Source organism: Microtus pennsylvanicus, chromosome 1 (assembly GCF_037038515.1).
Source record: "Microtus pennsylvanicus isolate mMicPen1 chromosome 1, mMicPen1.hap1, whole genome shotgun sequence".
NCBI lineage: Eukaryota > Metazoa > Chordata > Mammalia > Rodentia > Cricetidae > Microtus > Microtus pennsylvanicus.
The window spans coordinates 211,123,355-211,145,303 of NC_134579.1; the positions used below are offsets into that span (position 1 = coordinate 211,123,355).

Sequence of the window (21,949 nt, forward strand, 5' to 3'; positions counted from 1 at the left end):
GTTCACTGAGAAAGGAGTTTGTGATCGAGTCTCACCTTGGCTGAACAGGAAACAAAACCAGGACCAGAAGCAGAGCCCTGTCCTTCAAGCCTGTCCCCAGTGGCCTATGCCTTCCATTTAAGCCTCAGGTTCCCCAAGTTCTCAAACCTCCCCAAAGAGTGTCACCAACTGGAAATCAAGCTGTAAGGGACATTTCACATTCAAAGCACAGGAGAAGATTGTGCCAGGGTGCTGTGGACACAGAGGGTTGCAAGAGACAAGGGAGATACTAACATTGGGTAGATTGAAGAGAAATGGTGAGTTCTGGGTTGTTTATAAAGAGAATCTCAGATATCGATTTCTCCCTCCATCTATCTATCTATCTATCTATCTATCTATCTATCTATCTATCTATCTATCTATCTACCTATCTATCTATCATCTATCTATCTATCATCTATCTATCTATCTCTTTACACACACACACACATGTCACCCCACTGTAACGTCAGGGTCCTCTTTTGTTACCTGCAGGTCCAACAGAAGGAGGGAAACCTGTAGAAACTCACAGAAAATACCACCGGTCAGGCCTACCAGGGAACCACGTGGTAACACTCCTCCCAGACTCCCATTGTGCGCAAAGGCAGAAAGCCTCAGGAGCAAGTGCAGGGAGACCAGGATGCTCTGGGAATCCTTGAGGAAGCCCCCAAAGAGGGGACCCTGTCATTCACAGTCATGTCAATGTAACATGGCATTAATGTTCCATTAAAGGGATTACAGTCCTTTTTAATCATGGCTTATTATTCAGCGCTCCCAAAATGAAAAGGATTTCCTGTGGTTGGTAAAGTAAATGGCAATTGATTCGGCTTTCCCCTAGAAAGCCTCTTTGTCTCCAATTTGCATTCATTGCGATGCTTACCCACCTGGGAGGCACCCACAGACTAATGAGCATTGGTCTATTTTAATAGAATTTACTAGAAGGTTGTCAGAAAGGGGGGGCACCATGTGGCAGAATGGGAAAATACTGAAGGCAGCATAGGCTTTTGATAGCCCATCCATGCTGACAGGAGTTAATGTCCAAAGACTACAAGAAAATAGAGACGGATAGTCTAGTGCTGCCTATGGCTGCCCCTGTGCCAGTAAGTCCAGTGACATCCCTGGTGGTACCTAAGCAAGAACCACATTCTCCCCACCACCCCTGCCCAGCCAATGGAGCAAACGGGGCCTGAAGCTTAAGGCCCCAGTTACGTTGCATGACATCACAATGTTGAGTTGATTAATGTTGAAGTTCTAAAATAATTTCAAAAGAAATATGACAGGAAGAAAGTGAAGGTTTCCCTGGCCCTCCCTTGTATGGGACTCCTTGTCCGTTTTCATATGTCCGTCCAGAAAGTCTTCATGACATTGGAATACACACTTGTGTGTGGCTAAAGGGTTGCTTGTGTCTTACAAGGACACTGCTCTTTGCGTTGTTCCTTGATTTTGTTTCGAAACATTACCTGGAGATAAATCTACCTCATTCTCTTTTAACTACTTTCTAACCCCAGAGTCTGTATAGCCGGGTGTTCTTTGGGTGAGCATTTGCACTTCTTCCTTTATCTTCTGTTCCAGTGGTGAGGTTGTAGAGCCCAGTGCAGGGGCACATACCTATAATCCCAACAGTCGGGAAGTTGAGGTTAAGGATGCTCGATGACCATAGCAGGCTGCATACAGAGGAGGGAGGAGACTGGAACTGGTGTCCAGTGGGGAAATTGACAGTAACATGGTTTTTGCCTAAAGGGTCCACAAAAGCATCTCGGGAATGCCTCAGAATCAAGCGTCTGTTCCCCTACTACTAACTGTGAATTTTACCCCATCCTTGTGCTGTGAGCCATGTGGGGACACGTCCTATCCCATTACAGTCCCTTGCTCTGATGACTAGGAACGCCTCCCCATGCCCTCAGCCCATGGTGGTCTCCCATTGTTCTTGTGCACCTTGTCACCTAAATGACCTTTAGGGTCCATCTGTCAGAGTCTGTTTCTTTTTTTTTTTTTTTTTTTTTTTTTGGTTTTTCGAGACAGGGTTTCTCTGTAGCTTTGGAGCCTGTCCTGGAACTAGCTCTTGTAGACAAGGCTGGCCTACGAACTCACAAAGATCCACTTGCCTCTGCCTCCTGAGTGCTGGGATTAAAGGCATGCGCCACCACTGCCCAGCCCTCAGAGTCTGTTTCTTAAAGGCTCTAGTTGGGAGTTTGGTTGAGCTCCTGGTCACTTCCGCTGTAAATCTGGAACCTCCACACGCAGCAAAAAAGGCTTGAGATCAGGGCTGTGGTCAGATGAACCTGTGACAGAGAACTGTCACTTCCCCTTCTTGCGGGGTCAGTCATTCATGCAAACTGCCACCGTCACGGGTGCTGTTCTGCCTCTAGGTAGAGTTATCCATCTGATGGGTGACGAAGGAGCCATTCCTGCCAGGGGCACGTGCTTCAGGATAGTCTGCCAGGCAGATACAGCCGCGGGCCACCTCCACGGTCTCTTCAGGATAGTCTGCCAGGCAGATACAGCCGCGGGCCACCTCCACGGTCTCTTGCATCTAAAATGGGAGACACCCCTGCACAGTCTCTCCAATGAAAACTATGGGGTTCATACTTGAAGCCCCACCAAGAGGTGGCCCAGAGCCTTGGAAATGACAGAAAAGACAGGCCCCATGCAGAGCCCCTAAATGTGATCCCTTCCTGGCCCTTCAGAAAACCTGGTTAGTAAGGAAACCCAGAAGCACACATTCACACTCAACCACAAAATAACAGCCAGGTTCATCTCAGTCTCACCATCATGAGCACGGAGCCTGCAAACCTTGTGCTACTGCCTCCGCTTGGGGTCTTAGGAAGGAATATGTGTTTCCCAGAAGTCCACGGACGCGGCTCGATTCTGCTCCACTGTGGCTTGTTATCTGAGCCCTTAAAAGTGACTTGGTCTCTGGGCTTCTGCTTCCTGCCTGGAATAAAGGGATTAGAAAAAGTCAGGGCAGCTTGACTCAGGGATGACTCCGGGCTTCTGTGTCTCCATGGTGCAGAGCACTTCAGGGGAGTTTTCTTTTAAATTACTGAGATTATAAGAAAAATCGTTTTTCTGGGCCTCTTTGTGAGGAAAGATCAGATGCTGAAGACAGAGCTCGATGGTCTCCCACTGTTTATGATTATCCCCGGCCTGAAGCATCCTTAGCCACTTTCCCTGGCTCTTACCCAAGTTTCTGTGTTACTTCTCCCCTCGTTCATCTCCCCCCTTCCCTCCCCCCTCCCCCCTCCTCCTCCGCAAGCAGAGCCCGGTCCCTGGAACACGGAGCTGATGCCCGCCCAGCCTACTCTCTGAGTTCACGGGGAGGGCTCTGCAGGGCGTCTGTAGGCCAGCACTTTGAACATCACACTTAGTGCAGACTCTTAGAGTTTAAGGGAATCCACAGCTAGCCTCTGGCCCAAAAGGAGCTGCCTGTTTTATTGGCCGCTGGGTTAGACAGACAGAGGCTGGCAGTGGAAATGATTCTCACCCGAAGCCATCCCTGATTCAGTCAGCAAACAGCCAACATCTTATTAAATTGACTCTCAGTGGAATTTGTTTCTTCTCATTTTTATTTTTAAAAAAATGGGCCAAGACGTTTTGCAACTTTGAAGAGAATAGCACTTCCTGATCTTGTTACTGGACATATATTTTGACCGTCAAGCTGCTGGGCTAGTTGTTGGAATGCCTGTGCCTGAACCTGAGCTCAGGTATGAGGAGAAGTTTTCCTTCAGTTTCCACAGATGCCCGGGCTCTTGCAAACAGGGTCCTTATCTCCCTGAACTGGAATGAGGTCAGCCAAGGACCACTGACCTTCAGCGAGAATTGGGAAAAGAAGCAGCTGAAGATTCTTGTACTGGCTGGGCATTCAACCCTCAGCTGTGCTATCATTGTTCTTAGGGTCTCTTGTAACCAAGGCTGGCCTCCCACCCTGTAACCAAGGATTACCTTGAACTTCTGATCCCCCTGCATCCACCTCTGGATGTACAGAACTGTCATAGGCATGTGCCTCCATGCCTGGTTTTCTGCAATTCCAGAGATTGAATGAAGGGCATTGTGCAGGCTAGGCAAGCACTCTACCCCCGAGCTACTCCCCCAGCTCGGCTCTGTTTCTCTAGCAAATTGCTTCCTTGCTTCCAGCCTTGGTATCCTCATTTGTTAAATGGGTGTGGTATATGTCAGTGAACTACGCTCAGGACTGAGTCAGTTCCTGTCTCCAGTGATGCAGCCATTGTTCCACAAAAGCTTGCCTGTACCTCAAGATACATAGTCTTAGGCAGCATTATCAGCTGCGTGGGAGAGCCAAAGTACCTCGCTTTGTCCCTTGGCAACATGTCATTTTGTGACAGCTCAAAGCTCACAGAAGCACTGTGTTCTATCAACCAGTGAAGAAATGGCTTCTGACGCATGGAACAGAGTCAAATAAAAGTTACATTTTTCTAGGCTAGGGAGATGGCAAAATGCTCGCCATGGTAGCTTGAGAACCTGAGTTCAATCCCAGAATCCATGCATAGAGGCTGGCACAGTGTTGTGTACTTGTAATCCTGGTACGGTGGAGACAGAGACAGGCAGATTCCTAAGGCTCGATGAGCACCCAGCCTAGCCTGCTTAGCAAGTTTCAGGCCTGTGAGAAACCCTGACTCAAAAGAAATTTTAGAGGTGAATGGCACAGAATAACTCCCAAAGTTGGACTCTGACTTCTAAAGGCACATTGGTGTACACATAGAAACACACACATACACAGAAATGCAGAGAAATACACATCTATAAACACAGAGAAACTATGCACACAAACACACATAAGCACATACACTACCACCATTTTTGTCGTTTCTGTAAATGCCTTCGGTTCCTCGCCCACCAATCACACTGCCTCCTAATGGAAGCAGTTAGTAATGCAGGTCCCACTGCAAATGGGGTACCCAGGCACCCACAGCCCATTCACCTGCTTCAACTCTGTCCTACTTTCATGTGGCAGTTTTTGTGGTTCATGTTTGAGCCTTCCTTCTATGTTGCTTTCCCCATCATTCTGTCTGGGCTGTACACGGCTGGTGATGGACAGGTGTCTCTGAGATTGATGCTGGGCTCCCATCTTTATTCTCTTTTCTCCCCCAGGCCGCATCTTTCCCCCAGCTACAGTGTCACTTCATCTCAAAGTCTCTGATCTTGTCCCTTAGCTGCATAGAGATCTAACTAGTGCCACTGCCTCTGGCTCAGGCTCCTTCCCTCGACTTAGCCTCCTCTCTGGTCCCCTAATCTTGCTTTCCTGAACTCCACCTCTGCTTTGTAGCCAGGGTGGGACATGAAGTTTTCCTGAGTCATCTCCTAGCCCTGATAGGTAGGAAAAGAAATGACATGTGGATGCCCTGGCCACTGGGATACATGAGCCATTGTTCCACACACACATAAAGCTCCACCACAGCCGTTTCCTGGAGGAAGCAGAGGGCTTCTGTGGCCCTGGCGAGGACTTTCTTCCTTCTGTTTCTCTTGTCCTTTAGACCCTCCCCCAACACCTGTTTCTCTAAAAGTGGATGTTGTGACTTCCTATGTTAGTGACTGTCTGTTCTCCTTTTCCCATTTGACGTGAGACTCATGTCCCAAACAACGGCATCCATCATCACACGAAGGCACCGGGTAATATATTCAGCTCTGTTCTCGGAGGTGAATTATTTTCAACCCGGAGACATCAATGGTGACACAGCACAGCCTGATCTATGTCCCTCCATCCGTGATTACATAAGGAAAGCACAAGGTTTCTTTACTTTCCCCAGTCCGTAATTCATTGCTAGGAGGAAGCAAGATGTATATTTAAACCCCAGATCTGCCTCAAAATGAATTGGTTTTTCCTGAGAAACATCTGTATCTTGTAAATAGACTCTTATAAACATCTGTGGGATGGGAAAATTCTCTCATCCTTTCAAATCGCTGCCTTCTTGGTTGATCAATGCCAGCTGGTGATGAAGGCCATACTGTTCCTTCCTTGGAGGTGACACATCACGTTGAGCGCCTGGCTTTCGCGCACTGTCCTCTCCCAGCCCCTAGCACAATGTCCTGGGCCAGGGATTAGCTGTGGAGCTGGGCAGGGGTCTCTAAGAAGGAGCGCCCCAGCCCAATTCCACACTTAAGACTCACCCCCCAGTTCATAGGCGTTAGCGCTTCTGACCTGCTTCATCAGTGGCACGAGACCAGACCGCCCACAGAAGCAGGAGCTTCTAAATCTCAGAAGCCATCCTATGTGTTGGTGGGTGGGTGAGGTGTTTACTGGAAAGAAAGTCCTCAGCATTTAGAAGCTAAAACCAGAGGGACAGTTAATATTTAGTCCTTTCATTGAAGGTCTGACCTACTGTTCGCTTCCATCCATCCTAGGTTGCAAGTCAGAGATGGTGAAGGTCAAAGGGGAAATTGCCCACTCTGAAGAGGGGAGTGATCCCCAGAGAGTGAGCGGCCACTCCAGAGCTGTGGCTGCCCCTGGGGGAGGAGGTGGCAGAAAGTCTGAGGATGGCCACTGGCCTGAAGGAGGGAGGTTCTGGTTAGAGACTGGGACAGGACAGGAGACTAGAACTGAGCCCAGAACCCACCTGTGGGGTTTCAGCCCCTTCACCTCCTGCCACCCCTCCTGTCTGGGAGACACGGGGATCCTTCGCCTTCTGTCGGTGTCCTTGACTCGCCCACTGTGCTGGAGGCTGTGGTGTGCTTCTTCTCCGTCTGGTCCATCGTTGGCCTCTCGGGCTTCCACACGTACTTGATCAGCTCCAACCAGACAACAAATGAAGACGTAAGTTCCTGACCGTAGCACATGGGTGTCTGCATGGTGTCTGCGTGGTGTCTGCGTGGTGTCTGCGTGGTGTCTGCATGGTGTCTGCATGGTATCTGCATGGTGTCTGCATGGTGTCTGCATGGTGTCTGCATGGTATCTGCATGGTGTCTGCATGGTATCTGCATGGTGTCTGCGTGGTGTCTGCATGGTGTCTGCATGGTATCTGCATGGTGTCTGCATGGTGTCTGCGTGGTGTCTGCGTGGTGTCTGCGTGGTGTCTGCATGGTGTCTGTATGGTGTCTGCATGGTATCTGCATGGTATCTGCATGGTGTCTGCATGGTGTCTGCATGCCTTGGAGGAGGGAGGGGAAGGGAGAGATCAGGGTCACCTTTTCCCCTACGTCCCATCCAGCTGTGAGAACCTTGGGGACAGAGGAGGATGTGGAAGCCCTGTCAGGGTCCTACATGAATGTGTGGGGTATCCCTGCATCCTCCTACATTCTACCATGATGCCAGGCCTGGCCTAAGACAAGCCAAGTGACACCCAGTTCTGACCTGGAGAAGCCTCTTCAAATCCTCTTCAACCATTTTGGAGGCAGCTTGTCACGCTTCCCCAACCAAAGACACACCATGGCAGGCTGGCATCTTGGGGTCCAATGGCTTCTGGAGGAAATTGTCCTGACCCAACGTTGAACTTTGAGTCCTGGAGTGTCTTCCTACGCATAATGCAGGGGGAGGAGGGGGATGGGAAACATGTTGGAAACCCCTCCCAGCAAGTATCGTTCGCACCTGCTCTCCACACCGAGATTTCGTCTGTCTATGCATGTTAAATGTTTCCTAGCAGATCCAATTTCCTTAAACGAAAGCTGAGGAAAATAAATGATAAATAAATGAGATAAGGAACTGCTAAAACAGCGCATTCAACTTGGTAACTGTGACTCCTGGAATCTGCAAGACGAACAGTTTTAACAAGAGGCTGCATTCCCAATCTCAAGTGGCAGTTAAGGAACCCGAGTTAATTTGTTTCGGTTAGCATTCACTTAATTACAACTTAGGGATAGGAAGGCCGGGCTCAATGGATAAGAACCTTTGCTCTGCAATCACGAGGGCCTGAATCTGATACCCCAGTACCCACACAGCCACACACGCCTATAAACCCAGCACTGGGGCAGGGGTGGGGAAACACAGAGACAAGCAGTACCTGTGAGCTCACAGGCCAGCCCGCCTAGCTGAAGCCATAGGCTTCAGGTTCAGTAAGAGCCTCTGTCGAAGGCAACAGCATCACTGGAGAGCATCAGGAAAACACAGCACATATGCCACACACACCTATAACACACAACACACAATAAACAAATAAATAAGACAGGGGGCAAGATATGAATATGAAAGCCAGAGTCTCCACTGGTTTCTATTAGAACTTGTAGTAGCGCAGTATAATCTTAAAGGAACGTTTTTGCCCCAGAGATTGCTACTTTCTCCCTAAACTAAGCTACTGTCTGAGGATATTTCTAAGTTTTCTATAAATGCTTGTTTTCCACAGAAAAAAAAAAGTGCCTCTGTTTCTCCCAGTAAAGACTGTTTGCGGTGCTAGCGGTGCCACCAGCGTCGGGCATGTGCTGGGCAGATGTTCTCCCACTGAGCTATAGCCCTTATTTGCACCTCTCAAAGGCATCCCTGGGTCCAGTTGGCCAAATCCTAGACATTGTGTTACTGATGCTCCTTCTCTTTCAGATCAAAGGCTCTTGGTCCAATAAAAGAGGTAAAGAAAACTACAACCCCTACAGCTATGGGAACATCTTCACAAACTGCTGTGTCGCCCTGTGCGGGCCCATCTCCCCCAGGTAAGAGTCAGAGAGCAGTGCATTCAGTACAGGTCTGGGGAAAGCTGCCTGGCCCCACCTGCTGGAGCTGGTCATACCCACCGATGACCCCAGTTCCACTGTCTTTGGTGTGCCGCTTAGACGCACCCAGTGACACAGAAGCCTGGCTTCGTTTGGTCATACTTCGCTTCTTTTTGGTCGTGAACTGATTTGTGTCCTATTGGGAAGACATTTTATATTTCAGACTAGGAACCAGAAGCATGTGACCTTGCTCATTACTGGCTGCCACTGAGCTTCTGGGATGACCTGGGACCAGTGATTAGCACGATTAAGGAGCCAGAGCTGTGTGTAAGAAGCAACTAGAAACTCTATAGGGATAAATGCTAGAAACCATATAGGGATAAGGGCTAAAACTGAGGGGCAGGCAGGGTGCTCACCTAGTCCCAAGGGAGAGCTTGAGAAAAAGAATAGACGGTGTTGTCAGGGTGACTGTGTGTGTGTGTGTGTGTGTGTGTGTGTGTGTGTGTGTGTGCGCACGCACACATTTCCCTCCTATGTGCTTTGAATGTATCAGCTTTGAAACACGCATTCCATGCCTATGAGGTGGATACCATTGTCTTCTGTTTTATCATAAGTAAACTGAGGCACAGAATCTAAACAACATTGCCCAAGACTGCACAGCCTGCAAATGCTGGCCAATCAGACCATCTTACCTTTGAACCAGTGTGTGCCTTCGCGGGTCAGAATTGTACAAGTTTAAAATACAGCCAGCATCTGGTTGTTTGTGAGTGACACAAGAGTAGAATACTTCTTAAGAAGCCAAACTTTCATCTACTGAAGCACGGTTAATAAAAACTCAGAACGAGAAATTGGGGTTCAGCCTGAAGGTCAGAAAAGAAAAACAACCAGCCACTGGTTCTTACCTCTACCTCAGTCTGAAATGGCGATCCTGCTTCCAAGAATCTCAGAATGAGACTGTGTGAGAGCTGTCTCCTCCCGTTTTATATTCCTCTCTAGGGCTGGAATTAAAGGCGTGTACCACTCGGTTTCTATGCTAAACCAGTGTGGCTGCTGAGATGAAAGGTGCGTGTTAGCATTGCCTGGTCTGTACGGCTGACCAGTGGGGCTGTTTTACTCTCTGATCTTCATGCAAGTTTTATTTATTAAAACAAATGAAATGCCACTACAATCTACAAACATCCATGGCAGGTATCTGACTGAGCTTCTAATTGACTCATGCTTCCTCTGCCTGGTCTCCAAAGTGGATAGCCCCCAAGGCATTTCCCTTTGTACGAGTAGATCTCACAGGCTTGAGTTTATGAGACATACTCTCCTTGCCACTGCCAGTCTCAGCAAACCCTCACTAGAGAGTGAGTGTAACTGGGGGAGGGGTGGACAGCCCTGACATGTGACCAAGGCCATTCAACCAACCACAGAGTCAGATAGCTGTGTTCACAGCATGGGGGGGGGGGAGCACTGGATGACTAGAAATGGGGCCTCTCCCAGCTCTGGCCCAGAACGTTAGGAGTGCAGTAAGTCTCTCTCCTCCTGAATTAGGGGACTCTGGGGGAACCCCATCTACTCTTTTTTGTTTTGTTTTTCAAGATAGTGTTTCTTTGTGTAACAGGCCTGGTTGTCCTGGAACTCGCTTTGTAGTCCAGGCTGTCCTCAAACTCAGATATCCACGTGTATCTGCCTCCCCAGTGCTGGGATTAAAGATATGCACCACTGCCGCCCAGTCCCCCATTTACTCTTCGGAGACTTCTCTTAAGGAGCAAACAGACAAAGCAGGAAAAGCCCAGGATTACCTGGAGATGAGGATAGGGCCTTTCTCATAGGCACCAGTCCCTCAGGAAGAGCTTCAGATGCCCCTGGACTGCCTTCTCGGGATCCTTTGGTCAGGAAATGTAGGGCCCGGGTCTACCCTTGTTCCTGGGGTGCATCTTGAGGACAGTTTCTGGTCAGCTAACTAAAGCATTCTGTTTGTTCCTGTGTTCCCTCTGCCCCTCCTGGTGATTAGCTATAGGGCATTGACTCCATCTTTGGCATGGTAATTTCCCACCTGCCTGGGCGGAAATTCTTGTGCAGCAGCTAGGTATATAAGGATTTCCCCAAGGTTAAATAAATGGCATTCAGCTGATCTCCTTTCGAATGACCCAGGTCTCTTTGTGTGTTCTTTCAATCTCCAGGCCCTTGCCTGACTCGCAGACGGTACAGTGGCGCGCAAACTGTACCGAGGGTGTAACACAGAACCGGGTGTTACAAGGAAAAACCTTGGTGAGCCATGAATCACTCACCACCTTAGATTGTCTTTCTGCCAGTGTGATGTTGAGTCCTAGGGTAGGCCATAGAGAGGGCTTGGAGGAATGTAAGAGCAAAGACCCAAACTGTGGTTCCCTTAGCCAGAATCCATGCTAGAGTCCAGAAAAGGCGCTGAAACTCCCTGCATCCCATCCACATCTCGTCCTAAACCTGGTCCTGGATTTGCATGTCGCTCTGTGCATATATTCATAGATCCAAACTTGTAATGACCAAAATGACCTCCCTGACAAATGGATTGACTTGGTGTTTGTACTGGCTGGTTTTATGTCAGCTTGACACAAGCTAGAGTCATTAGAGAGGAAGGGACCTCTAATTCCTCCACAAGGTCTGGCTGTAGGCAAACCTGCAGGACATTTTCTTAATTGGTGATTGGTGCGGGAGGGTCCAGACCATTTTGTGTGGTGTCAACCCTGGCCAAATGGTCCTGGGTTCTCTAAGAAAGCAGGCTGAGTAAGCCATGGGGAGCAAGGCAGTAAGCAGCACCCCTCCATGGTCTCTGCAGCAGCTCCTACCTCTGGGTTCCTGCCCTGCTTGAGTTCCTGTCCTGTCCTCTTTTGACGATGAACAGTGATGTGGAAGTGTGAACCAAACCCTTCCCTCTACAAGCTTCTTTGGTCATTGTGTTGATTACAGCAATAGCAGCCCTAAGACAACTGGGTACTGGGGGTCTATTGCTGTGGTCTAACCTGGCCATGTTGTTTGGGGGAAGATTGTGAAAGGGCTTTGGAATTTTATGCAAGAAAAGCCATTGAGCTCAACGCTTGATGAGTTCTTCTGTAGGAGCCTGGAAGATAAGAATGCTGAGGGTAATGCAGACAATAGAGGCCGGGCTTCTGAAGTTTCGGAAGGAAGGTTAAAGACTCTTTCAGGGCCATGTGTTATTTTGAATTAAGGTCCTGTGGTTCTGGGTAGCTGGGGCTGAGGAGTCAGCTGTGGTGAGCAAGATCGAAGGGCTGGGACACTTGATGCTGGTCAGCCGGAGAGGAGAAGTTAGTAGTGATTAAGAAGAGAACAGCGTAACTGAGGTGAAATCTTCTTGGAAGTGTTTCAATGCACAAAAGCTGTGCTCCAGAGATGGTCAAGGTTGTACCCTTGCATGGCAGCCAAACTTGGTATCTCAGAGTCACCCAGGCCGTACTGATTTTGAAGGCATAAAAGGAGTCATGGAGAGCAGATGAGGCTTGGCACCGTGAGAGGCCAGGAGAGGTCACTGGTTAAAGTGCAGCCTCAGGAGCAGTAGAAGGCCCAGGATTGAAAGGGTCTTGCAGAGAAGCTGAAGCTTGGCACCATGAGGAGAACCTATGGTAGGCTGTTGGTGAAAGTGCAGCCCAGTTGCAGCAGAGAACCCAGCATTTTGAAGATGCCGGTACCACAGGAGGACCAAGAACAGCAGCAGTGGTGGAGTGGAGCCAGCTGGAGCCTGGAAGACAAACTGAGTATGCTGCAGACATACTCAGACAGACAGAGCTGTGAAGTGGCCCCTAGCCCCTTGGAGGAGCCCAGAAGGACCACGAGTGAATCCCAGACTCTAGACATTGAATTATTTATACTGGTGGAGTTTGGTTTTGCTCTGTTCACATTGTGACTTGCCCTGGGTCTTCCCTCTTGAAGTGAGAAAGTATTTAATTTTTGATTTTTACAGAAGCCCACAGCTGAAAGATTTTGAACTTTCACAAGAGATTTTAAATTTTTAAGGAGATTAGATATTTTAGAGACTGAAATTTTAATGTGTTTGAATTTGTAAGAAATGTGGAACGTTTTAAAGTTATATCTTATATCGTGATATTAATATTAATGTGCCGTCTTGGGGGGTTTGTGTAGGATGAGTATGTAGACCTGGTCAGCCTTACAGACCAGGCAGTGGTAACACACACCTTTAATCCCAGTAGCCACACTAGTTGCCGTAGAAACTGGGCGGTGCTGGCCTTTAATCCCAGTGGTGCACGCCTTTAATCCCAGCTCTAAAGAGGACTGTAAAATGTTTGGAGACAGCTCTCAGGCACAGTCTCAGTCTGAGATTCCTGGAGACAGAATTGCCATTTTGGACTGAGGTAGAGGTAAGAGCCAGTGGCTGGCTGTTTTGCTTTTCTGACCTTCAGTTGTACCCCAATTTCTCTTTCTGGGTTTTCACTAATAGTGCTCCACCTGGTTAGAGGTTAGCTTCAATTTCTGAGGTTGGCATACTGAGCTGTGTTTCATTTTACTTGTGGGGACCAAGGATGCTAGGCTGGAGTGACCTCTACCCTTTTACACCCCCACTCCATTGAATCAACTTGACAGAGTCTGAGGAATCCATAGGGAAAGGCTGGGTGTTAATGGACACCCCAGGGTTGACCCCAGGCCAATGAAGATGATGATGTTCATCTCTGCCCTTCCCTCCTGCCTTTTCTGGCCTTTTCTTCCCTCAGCTCTGTGTCCTCACATAGCAGGGCCTTTTCTGTCAGGCCAGCTAGGTCAGCAGTGCCATACACCTCGGACGTAGCTTGAGTTGCCTTTCTCAAGAAGTGGGGTAGTCTGTGATGAAGAGGTAGTCTGTGATGAAGGGGTAGTCTGTGATGAAGGGGTGGTCTGTGATGAAGGGGTAGTCTATCTGTGATGAAGGTGTAGTCTGTGATGAAGGGGTGGTCTGTGATGAAGGGGTAGTCTATCTGTGATGAAGGTGTAGTCTGTGATGAAGGGGTAGTCTGTGGTGAAGGGGTAGTCTGTGATGAAGGGTAGCCTGTGATGAAGGTGTAGTCTGTGATGAAGGAGTAGTCTAGTTAGTCAAGAGAAATCAAAACTGATCATGTGCAGGAGGGGCCTAGGGAAAAGTGCGAGACAGAGAAAACGGGTAGGGTGCCTTAGAGTTTCTATTGCTGTGAAGAGATGCCATGATCATTGCAACTCTTATAAAGGAAAACATTAACAGAGTGGCTTAGAGTCTCAGACATTTAGTCCATTATCATCATGGTGTGACATAGCAGAGTGTGGGCAGACATGGTCCTACATCTTGATTGGCAGGCAACAGGATGCAAACTAAGATACGAGGCATAGCTTGAGCATATATGAGGCCTCAAAGCCACCTCCACAGTGACATATTCCTCCAACAAGCCATACCTACTCCAACAAAGCCACACCTCCTAATAGTGCCACTCCCTATGAGCTTAAGGATGCAATTACATTCAAGCTACCACATACGATATGAGGGGCCTGTCTTAATGGGTTTCTATTGCTGTGACACCATAGCCAAAAACAGCTCAAAGAGGAAAGGGTTTATTTTATCTTGCAGCTTATAGTCATCCAGGGTTCATCTAACAACCTCCCATTGCAACTTCCCTGATATAGGCAGAGCTATTCTCCAAGTGGTCAGATATACCTATTACTACAGACCTAACCTATTGTCATGAACCCTGTTCAGGACTTGGAGCTCCTTTCAAGGATTCTCTGAAGCTAAATTGTCTGGTACTGCCTGTATAGTACTTCCTGGGGTGCTGTAACTAAGTGTCATGAGAGGAGGGGCTGGAAATAACATGTTGTCAGAGGTTTCTGTCCTGCCCGGTTCCCACAGTCATTAAGTCCTAAAGAAATCACACAGAGGTCTACATTAGTTATAAAACTGATTGGCCCATTAGCTCAGGCTTCTTATTAACTCTTATAACTTATATTAGCCCATTATTCTTGTCTATGCTAGCCACATGGCTCGGTACCTTATTCAGCGAAGTAGTCACATCTTACTTCTTCTGTGGCAGAGTCAGGATGCAGAGAAATGGGCTTCCTCCTTCCCAGAATTCTCCTATTCTCATTGACCCACCTCTACTTCCTGTCTGGTTGTCCCACCTATACCTCCTGCCTAGCTACTGGTCAATCAGTGTTTACTTAAAATATAATTGACTAAATATTAACAGTTGTCCCACACTGAGATGTAGTTCTCACAGTCTGAGATCAGAAGTCTAAAATAAAGGCATCACCAGTCGAGCCGTGTGTCCTCTAAGTAGGAAGTGTTTATCCTTGTTCTGCCCAGCCTCTGCTGGTGACCAGCCATCCTCAGTCTTAGCTTCTACGTTCTAGTCTGTGCGTCCATGTTTTGTGGCCTCTTTCCTGTGTCTGTTTCTCCACATGGCACTACCATCTATCTTCTCTCCTTAAGGACACCAGTCCTAGTGGGCTGAGACCCTCCTTAGTTAGGAATTCATTTCTCATGGTTACCTTTGCAAGGTAACCATAGGTTACAAATAGGGTCATTCACAGGTGCGGGGATTGGCACAATTCATTCCCCAGTGCTCCTCTTCAAGCCAATGCCAGTGGACAGAGGCGTGGGAGAGAATGTGGCTTTGGTGGGGATGTTTGAAAATGAATACAGAGAGCGCAAAGCAGAGTGCATGCAGGTGTGGTTTGCTCTGGTCTCCCACAGTACGGTGTGGGCTCTCAGAAGGTATTTCTGAATTGGTGTGATAAAATGATGTAGCCTTGAAACTAGAGAAGAAAGTTGAGAACAATTGTGGCAGTGGGAGGTAACAAAGAGGAAGCTGTTGGGGGCTGTAGCAGGTGACAAACATTTAGAGTGATAAGGGGAGCAACCAATGCCACAGGCCTCTTTAAAAGTAGAAATGACAGGGAAGGATACAATTCAGTGTTAGAGCATGTGTCTAGCATACACAGGTTCAAATCTCAGTACCCTAAAGGAAAAAGTGACAGAATTTGGTAACTGATTTCATGTGGAGGATGCTTATGGAAAATTCCAAGATGCCTAGGTGGGTTCATTACAGAGCCTGTTTAAATCTCTTTTCCTATTTCAGGAATAACATACCCTGATAAAAAACAATTTAATGGCAGAAGGTCTTATTTTGGCTCACAGGTCAAGGGTACTTCAGGACAGCAAAGTCAAGACCCAGAGGAGCTTGATACAGCTGGTCACATTGTATCCACAGGAAACAGAACAACAATGCTTATGCATACCTCACTTTCTCCTTTGTAGCCGTAGCTGAATATTTTTCAGCTGGTCCCCCTGGACTGGGTTCTTTCCCATTCATGGGTCCCTGCAGCTGCTTATGGAATAGCACTCTAAGGTTTAATATTAATCACAATTGTTTGGCCAATGGCTCAGGCATATTACTGACTAGCTCTCACAACTAAATTAACCCATTTCTATTCATCTGCATCTTGCCATTAGGCTGTGGCTTACCAGTGATGCTCTGGCATGTTACTCCTTCAGCAGCTACATAGCATCTCCATGACTCTGCCTTTCCTTTCTCTGAATCTTTGTTTGGATTTCCTGCCTAGCTGGCCATTGGCTGAAGTAGCTTCATTCATCAACCAATAAAAGCAGTGCATATTTGCAGCATCCAGAGGGACGTCCGTCCCACATCAGTGTACAGTCCAGGACCCCAGGCTAGGGAATGGTACCTCCCACGGTGTGAGGATTGTTCACAATCAAGATAATCTCCCACAGACATGCCCATATATAGTGGTATACTATTTGTGATTTAATAAATAAAAGTTGCCTGAAGATAAGGGGGCAAAGCAGCCACACTAGTTTGCCATAGAGGCCAGGTGGTGGTGGTGCACACCTTTAATCCCAGCAGCCACACTAGTTTGCCATAGAGGCCAGGCGGTGGTGGTGCACATCTTTAGTCCCAGCACTAGAGAAGCATATAAGATGTGAGAAAACGGGTCTTAGGCTTAGTCTGAGGATTCATGGAGACAGGATATTGCCTTTTGGTCTGATCTCTCTGGTGGTTGGCTGCTTTGCTTTTCTGATCTTCAGCTTTAACCCCTATATCTGTCTCTGGGTTTTTATTATTTGTGCTATACCCATGGGCTCATCTCCCAGGTGATTCTAGATCTCATCAAATTGACACTTGAAATTATCCACTGTAGAGGGACCCCAAGCCTAGACATTTAAATAACATTATTATCTTTGAGCTTTTCCTCAGCCTCTCCTTCCTGTGTTTGTTCTTCTGCAGCCTCATCGACAGAAGAGGGTACATCCAGCCTGACACACCGCAGCCAGCAGCACCATCCAATGGGATCACCATGTATGGGGCCACGCAATCGCAGAGTGACATGGTAGGAACTGCCTACATCAGGGCCACTGTTCCCTGCGAAGCCCTCTCTTCTGCTGGCATGCCCTCTAACCTAATAACACATGCCTGAAAAGCAAATGTTAGTAGGAGGGGCATTTGGAACATCCATATGACTGGTATGCTAGCATGGGAGAAGTAAATGACCAAGTCGGACAGTATTCAGGGGGGGACCGTGCCAGCCAGTGTGACTAGCTCGTTACTTAACACACACACACACACACACACACACACACACACACACACACACACACACACAGTATCTGTGCTCCAGTAGTATATGGCACATTGAAGGAAGCCCCTGCCACACAATCAGAGATCATGTAAAGGACAGCATCTGCCTTCCCCCTAGGGCTGGACCTGCTTTGCAGTCTTCATTTCCTGTGCTGTGCATTCCCACGGTGTGATGTTACTATACTAATGTACCCTGCTTCTCTAAGTAGGCAGACCAATGTGTCTCCATACTTCCACCCTGAATCTTAGCCCGGTTTGCAGCCGCTTTGTACAATTTCAGGCCCAGGGCTCCATTAGTAACAGTGAAAACCAAACTCCCTGCACGCCTCTCCTGAGCATGCATGCGCCATGCCCAAATCACCGTAAGGCAGGAGGTGGGGAGAGAGCAGGAAATGCCTTACTGTGGACATCTGCAGCCACTGCACATTGACCGTGACCCTCGGAGCCTGAATTTCCTGAGGTATTTAGAAGCCAGTGGCCTCTCCATTTGCCTAAAGAAGCTTCCAGCTTCCGCAGAACTGAAGTTGAAGCCCCCACCCACCCTGCTGCTTGTCATTTGTGCAGCTGAGTCTCCTACACGGAGTTTCCGTGTCATACAGAGGAGCTGGCTGGGGATAGACTTGGAGAACCCTCGCTGCTGAGCAGAGAGAGCTTGGTGGCAGCTGTCTCCAAGCCCTGGAGCTAGGAAATCATCCCATTCCCTGGTCACCCAGGACTCAAGCCCCCTGCAGGAGGAGTTCATTGTTTGCTGCCGGTGGCACCTTGGTTGAGTTGTGTTGCTTCACCAGCTAATAGTCTCCTCTGAAAGCAATGTGGACACAACACAGTCTCTGGCACTCTTCCCCATGAACACCCACGCATGCCCACACAAGGAACCCTGCAGGCCTCTTACCACATTTCTCAGGGAATCAAGAACGGAGAGAGTAGGATATGTGCTCACAAAAGGGAGGATATTGAATTTATTAGGCAGCAGATGTCCAAGATACTTAACGACCTCATTTAATCCTAAACCAACAGTGGAAAATTATCACTCAATTTTTTTTAGCTGTAAAAGGAGTATAGCAGAATTTCCACCAGTGTCTAGTGATTGCTTCTCTGACTGGCATACATACTATATGCATGCAAACTCTCACCCATTCATCCAGCACCTTCCCAAGGTTCTTGCTGTGTGCTGAGTGCTAGACTCCTGGGATAAAAGGCTTATAGTGCTTAGCCCCCCATATTCAAGGTCCTGGGAGTCAGCACAACATGCAAGCAAGTCCATGAAGGCAGTGTTAGCAACCTTCCTCAGATGGCAGTGTTCTTATGGAGACCGGTAGCCTTGCATTAGTCTCCATGAGATCCCCTAGCAATGACCCCAGATTGCTCTGCACAGCCCTTAGATTCAGAAGCTAAACAAGGGCATCGTGCAGGGGCTATCAGCCACTCTGGACTCTGTAATAGGGCATGGATTAGTTGCTTTTACATGGCGTTGATCAAAATACCTGTGAGAACAACGTAAGGGAAGAAATACTTCTTCGGGCTCACGATGCAGCTGATGGTTCAGCTGACAGCTGCTTGGCCTCTTGTGCTCGGGCAAGACGTGATGGTGGCAGGAGCATGCGCAGAGTGTGATCTTCACTTCAGGGAGAACAGAAAGCAGAGTGGGGGAGGGGAGAGAGCAAGAACAGATAGGAAGAGGATGCCTTCTTTGGATAAACACCCAGGTGACCTACTTTCTCCTAAAGGATCCAGAACCTCCCACCACTGGCCATACCTTGTGAGCCTGTGAGAGACATTTCACAATCAACCCATAATAATACAGAACTGTGTGGTCATTCCATGGTCCTGGACACTTGGGCCTGCCGTAGGAGTGGTGCAGAGGCTTCTCTTCCACATGGGGGTACTGTAGAGTCAGCAGGCTTCAGAAGTCCAGGTGCTAACCATTACATGGTGGAACTGAAGCCAGCCTGTAGATACCTTGAAGAGGGACAGAGAGGTGGAAGGAGGGAGAACTGGCCGCAGAGACCAAATAGCCACCACTTACCCCATAAGTGAGTTTGACAAGTTCCATAGCCTTTCCTGGACTCCATTCTTAAAGTGAGAACATTGATGCTGTCATCTGGTAGGGCTTCTGTGAAGATAAAGTAGGAGAATGGATAGCATTTAAATCTTGCCTGACACAGGGTGGGTACAATGTAAGCCTTCGCTCTTATTATTCCCTCCCTGGCGTTCATCGGTAGCAAGATCGGGAGCAGTTGTAGTCAGACAGGAGAGTCCATGGCTGACGAGTGTAAGAGCTACCAGTTATTCGGAGCTCGTGCTGCCTCTCTGGTCCTCAGCATTGCTCCTTTGCAAGATAGGAGCCAGGACTTCCTGTGTCTAAAGTCCCTTCCGGCTCTGACCAATTATGGGTCCAATCTTTGAGCCTCACAATCCCAACACATAGGTTAGCCCCACCTGGAAGAGGGTGGGCCATGGTTCTCAGTTCTTCCTCCTCCAACCCATCACGCCCCACAATTCCCAAACTGAGTGCAGTCCAGTCTACCTGCCACCAACCCCCCCCCCCCCGCCCAGAGATTTGCACTGTGCGTTCCTCTTCTCATTTGTCTTGTGTTTCTTATGTATTTCCGGGGATACACAATTATCTTCTTAGGCTGCTTGATTCGCTTTGCTGGTATTCGGCTGAGGCGCGAGAGATGTGGTCTGTGGATTCTTTCTCCTGTAAAACTCTCTCAGTGTTGGTGTCAGAATGATAACTGCCCTTATAGAATGACTTCAGAAATGTGTCCTCTAGTCTTTCGCTGAATATGCTGTGAAAATGGATGCTGTCTTATCTTTGCCGATGCGGAAGAACTCCCCAGCGAGGCCTCTAGCTTTGAGTTTTCCTTCCTCTGTGCTTAGGAGTCTGTTCCGATTTCTGTTTCTTGGCCGATGTCAGCTGCAGGTGTCCCTGTGGAGATGTGTGCGTCTCAGGCATTGCTGTCAATCCCTACCTGTCTTACATCAGTACCACTCTATTCTGAAAACAGATGCTAAAATGTTAAATAGAAAGTTCCAGTAACTGGTCAATGTGGGAGGAAAGAGACATAGACGGAGACTTCAGTGCAATTATAAAAGCACACGGTGGAGGCCCGGCCAGATGGCTCACTGGGTAAAATCACTTTCCATCCAAGGATACAAGCCTGATGACCCGTGTTGGGCCCCCAGAACACACATAAAGCTACAAGGAGAAAACCACATCTGCCAAGTTTTCCTCTGACCTCCACACGTATGCTGTGTTCTGTACACACATACCCGCACGCAATAATAAAATAATAACCTTGAAATCATTTTAAAAGCTCATGGAATAATTCTCTGAGGGGCAAGTTGGGATATTTTTTGGAGTACTTGTTTTAATCTTTGTGTATATGTGAGGATGTGTGTTATGTGTGTTCACACATGTGAGAACAGGTGCACTCATGCCACAGGGCATATAGAAGTCAGAAGACAGCTTCAGTTCTTGATCCCTGACTTCCGCCTCGCTTGAGGCAGTGTATTCCAGGCCAGCTGGCCCGTGATCTCCTGGTGACTCTCCTGCCTCCGACTCCCATCTTGCTCCTGCGTGTGGATACGCACCACCATGCCCAGCTTTATGTGGTCCTGAGGGTCCAAACTTAGGTCCTTGCACTTAGGTAGGAAGTGCTTTACCCATGGAGCTATTTTCCCAGCCCTAATTTTGGTATTTATTTTATTTAAAAAATACATGTAACTCTCCCAGCTGAGAGAGTGGTACCTCCAGCCAAAGAACTCAACCAGGGGTCACGGATCTTTTGCTGTTTGCTTTGCTCTTTCTCTCTTTGAGTAGCATCAGGGCCAAATATACACACCCAGCAGTCCCCTGGAGGAGACACGTATGGTAAAATTAGTGATGGTATTTAAGAGTAACAGCACAATTACTTCTTTGGGGCTATTAAAACATTCCTCTCGTGACTTCTAGACTGCCTATAACGGACATCCCTACTACACACCATCTCTCTCTCTCTCTCTCTCTCTCTCTCTCTCTCTCTCTCTCACACACACACACACACACACACACACACACACACACACAAAGCCAGCACAACAAGACCAGCAAGGTCTGACCAGCATTTCCCAACAGCTCCCAAGCCGTCTGGTGTCTTCTAATGCAGCCGGAGATAGCAGGCATCTCTCCTCTGTTCCTTGGAAACAGAAGCAGCTGGCCCAGCTGTTTGCCAAGAAATCCATCACTTTCCTTTTTATGGATTTATTTTACAGAGTTAGCACTCACAATCAATTTGAAAAATCTTGTATCCTAATCCTCAATATGAAACAAACATGCGAATCCATTAATAGTCAGAGTCATAAAGTGAACTTCAAGCCAGTTTGAAGCAAAGCCAAGTTGCTTGGGTACAGACCCGCACTGCATCTAGTGATGCTCTCTGAGGATCTGCTCTCCTAATAACTTTTTAAGTGCTGTTATTTGTGAGGGCTGTCTCGTTCCGTTTTCACTACAGCTTAGAAGACATCCCCAGGGGTGGGGGTTTGGATGAGAGCGTTCTCCATGGGAGCATTCATCTGAACACTTGGTCCCCAGTTAGTGGAACTGTTTGGAGAGGACTAAGAGGTGTGGCCTTGCTGGACTGTGTCACTGGGAGTGGGCTTAGAGGTTTCAAACAGCTTCCACCATTCCCAGTGGTACCCTTTCCCCTCTCTTACTCCAGCCACTGTGCCCACCTACTGCCTCTGTCCTACTTGGGACAGTC

General features: G+C 48.1%; 1 protein-coding gene across 2 annotated transcripts in view; it reads left to right on the forward strand.

Moving 5' to 3' along the window:
* The window catches only part of Zdhhc14 (zDHHC palmitoyltransferase 14), a 247,066-nt gene that overhangs the window by 214,702 nt on the left and 10,415 nt on the right, over positions 1 to 21,949 (forward strand). For both annotated transcript variants that reach the window (XM_075950352.1, XM_075950350.1), the window contains exons 6-8: positions 6,685 to 6,787; positions 8,501 to 8,610; positions 16,854 to 16,956. In XM_075950352.1, coding sequence (XP_075806467.1) covers positions 6,685 to 6,787; positions 8,501 to 8,610; positions 16,854 to 16,956 — 316 coding nt within the window. The remainder of the gene's footprint in view (positions 1 to 6,684; positions 6,788 to 8,500; positions 8,611 to 16,853; positions 16,957 to 21,949) is intronic.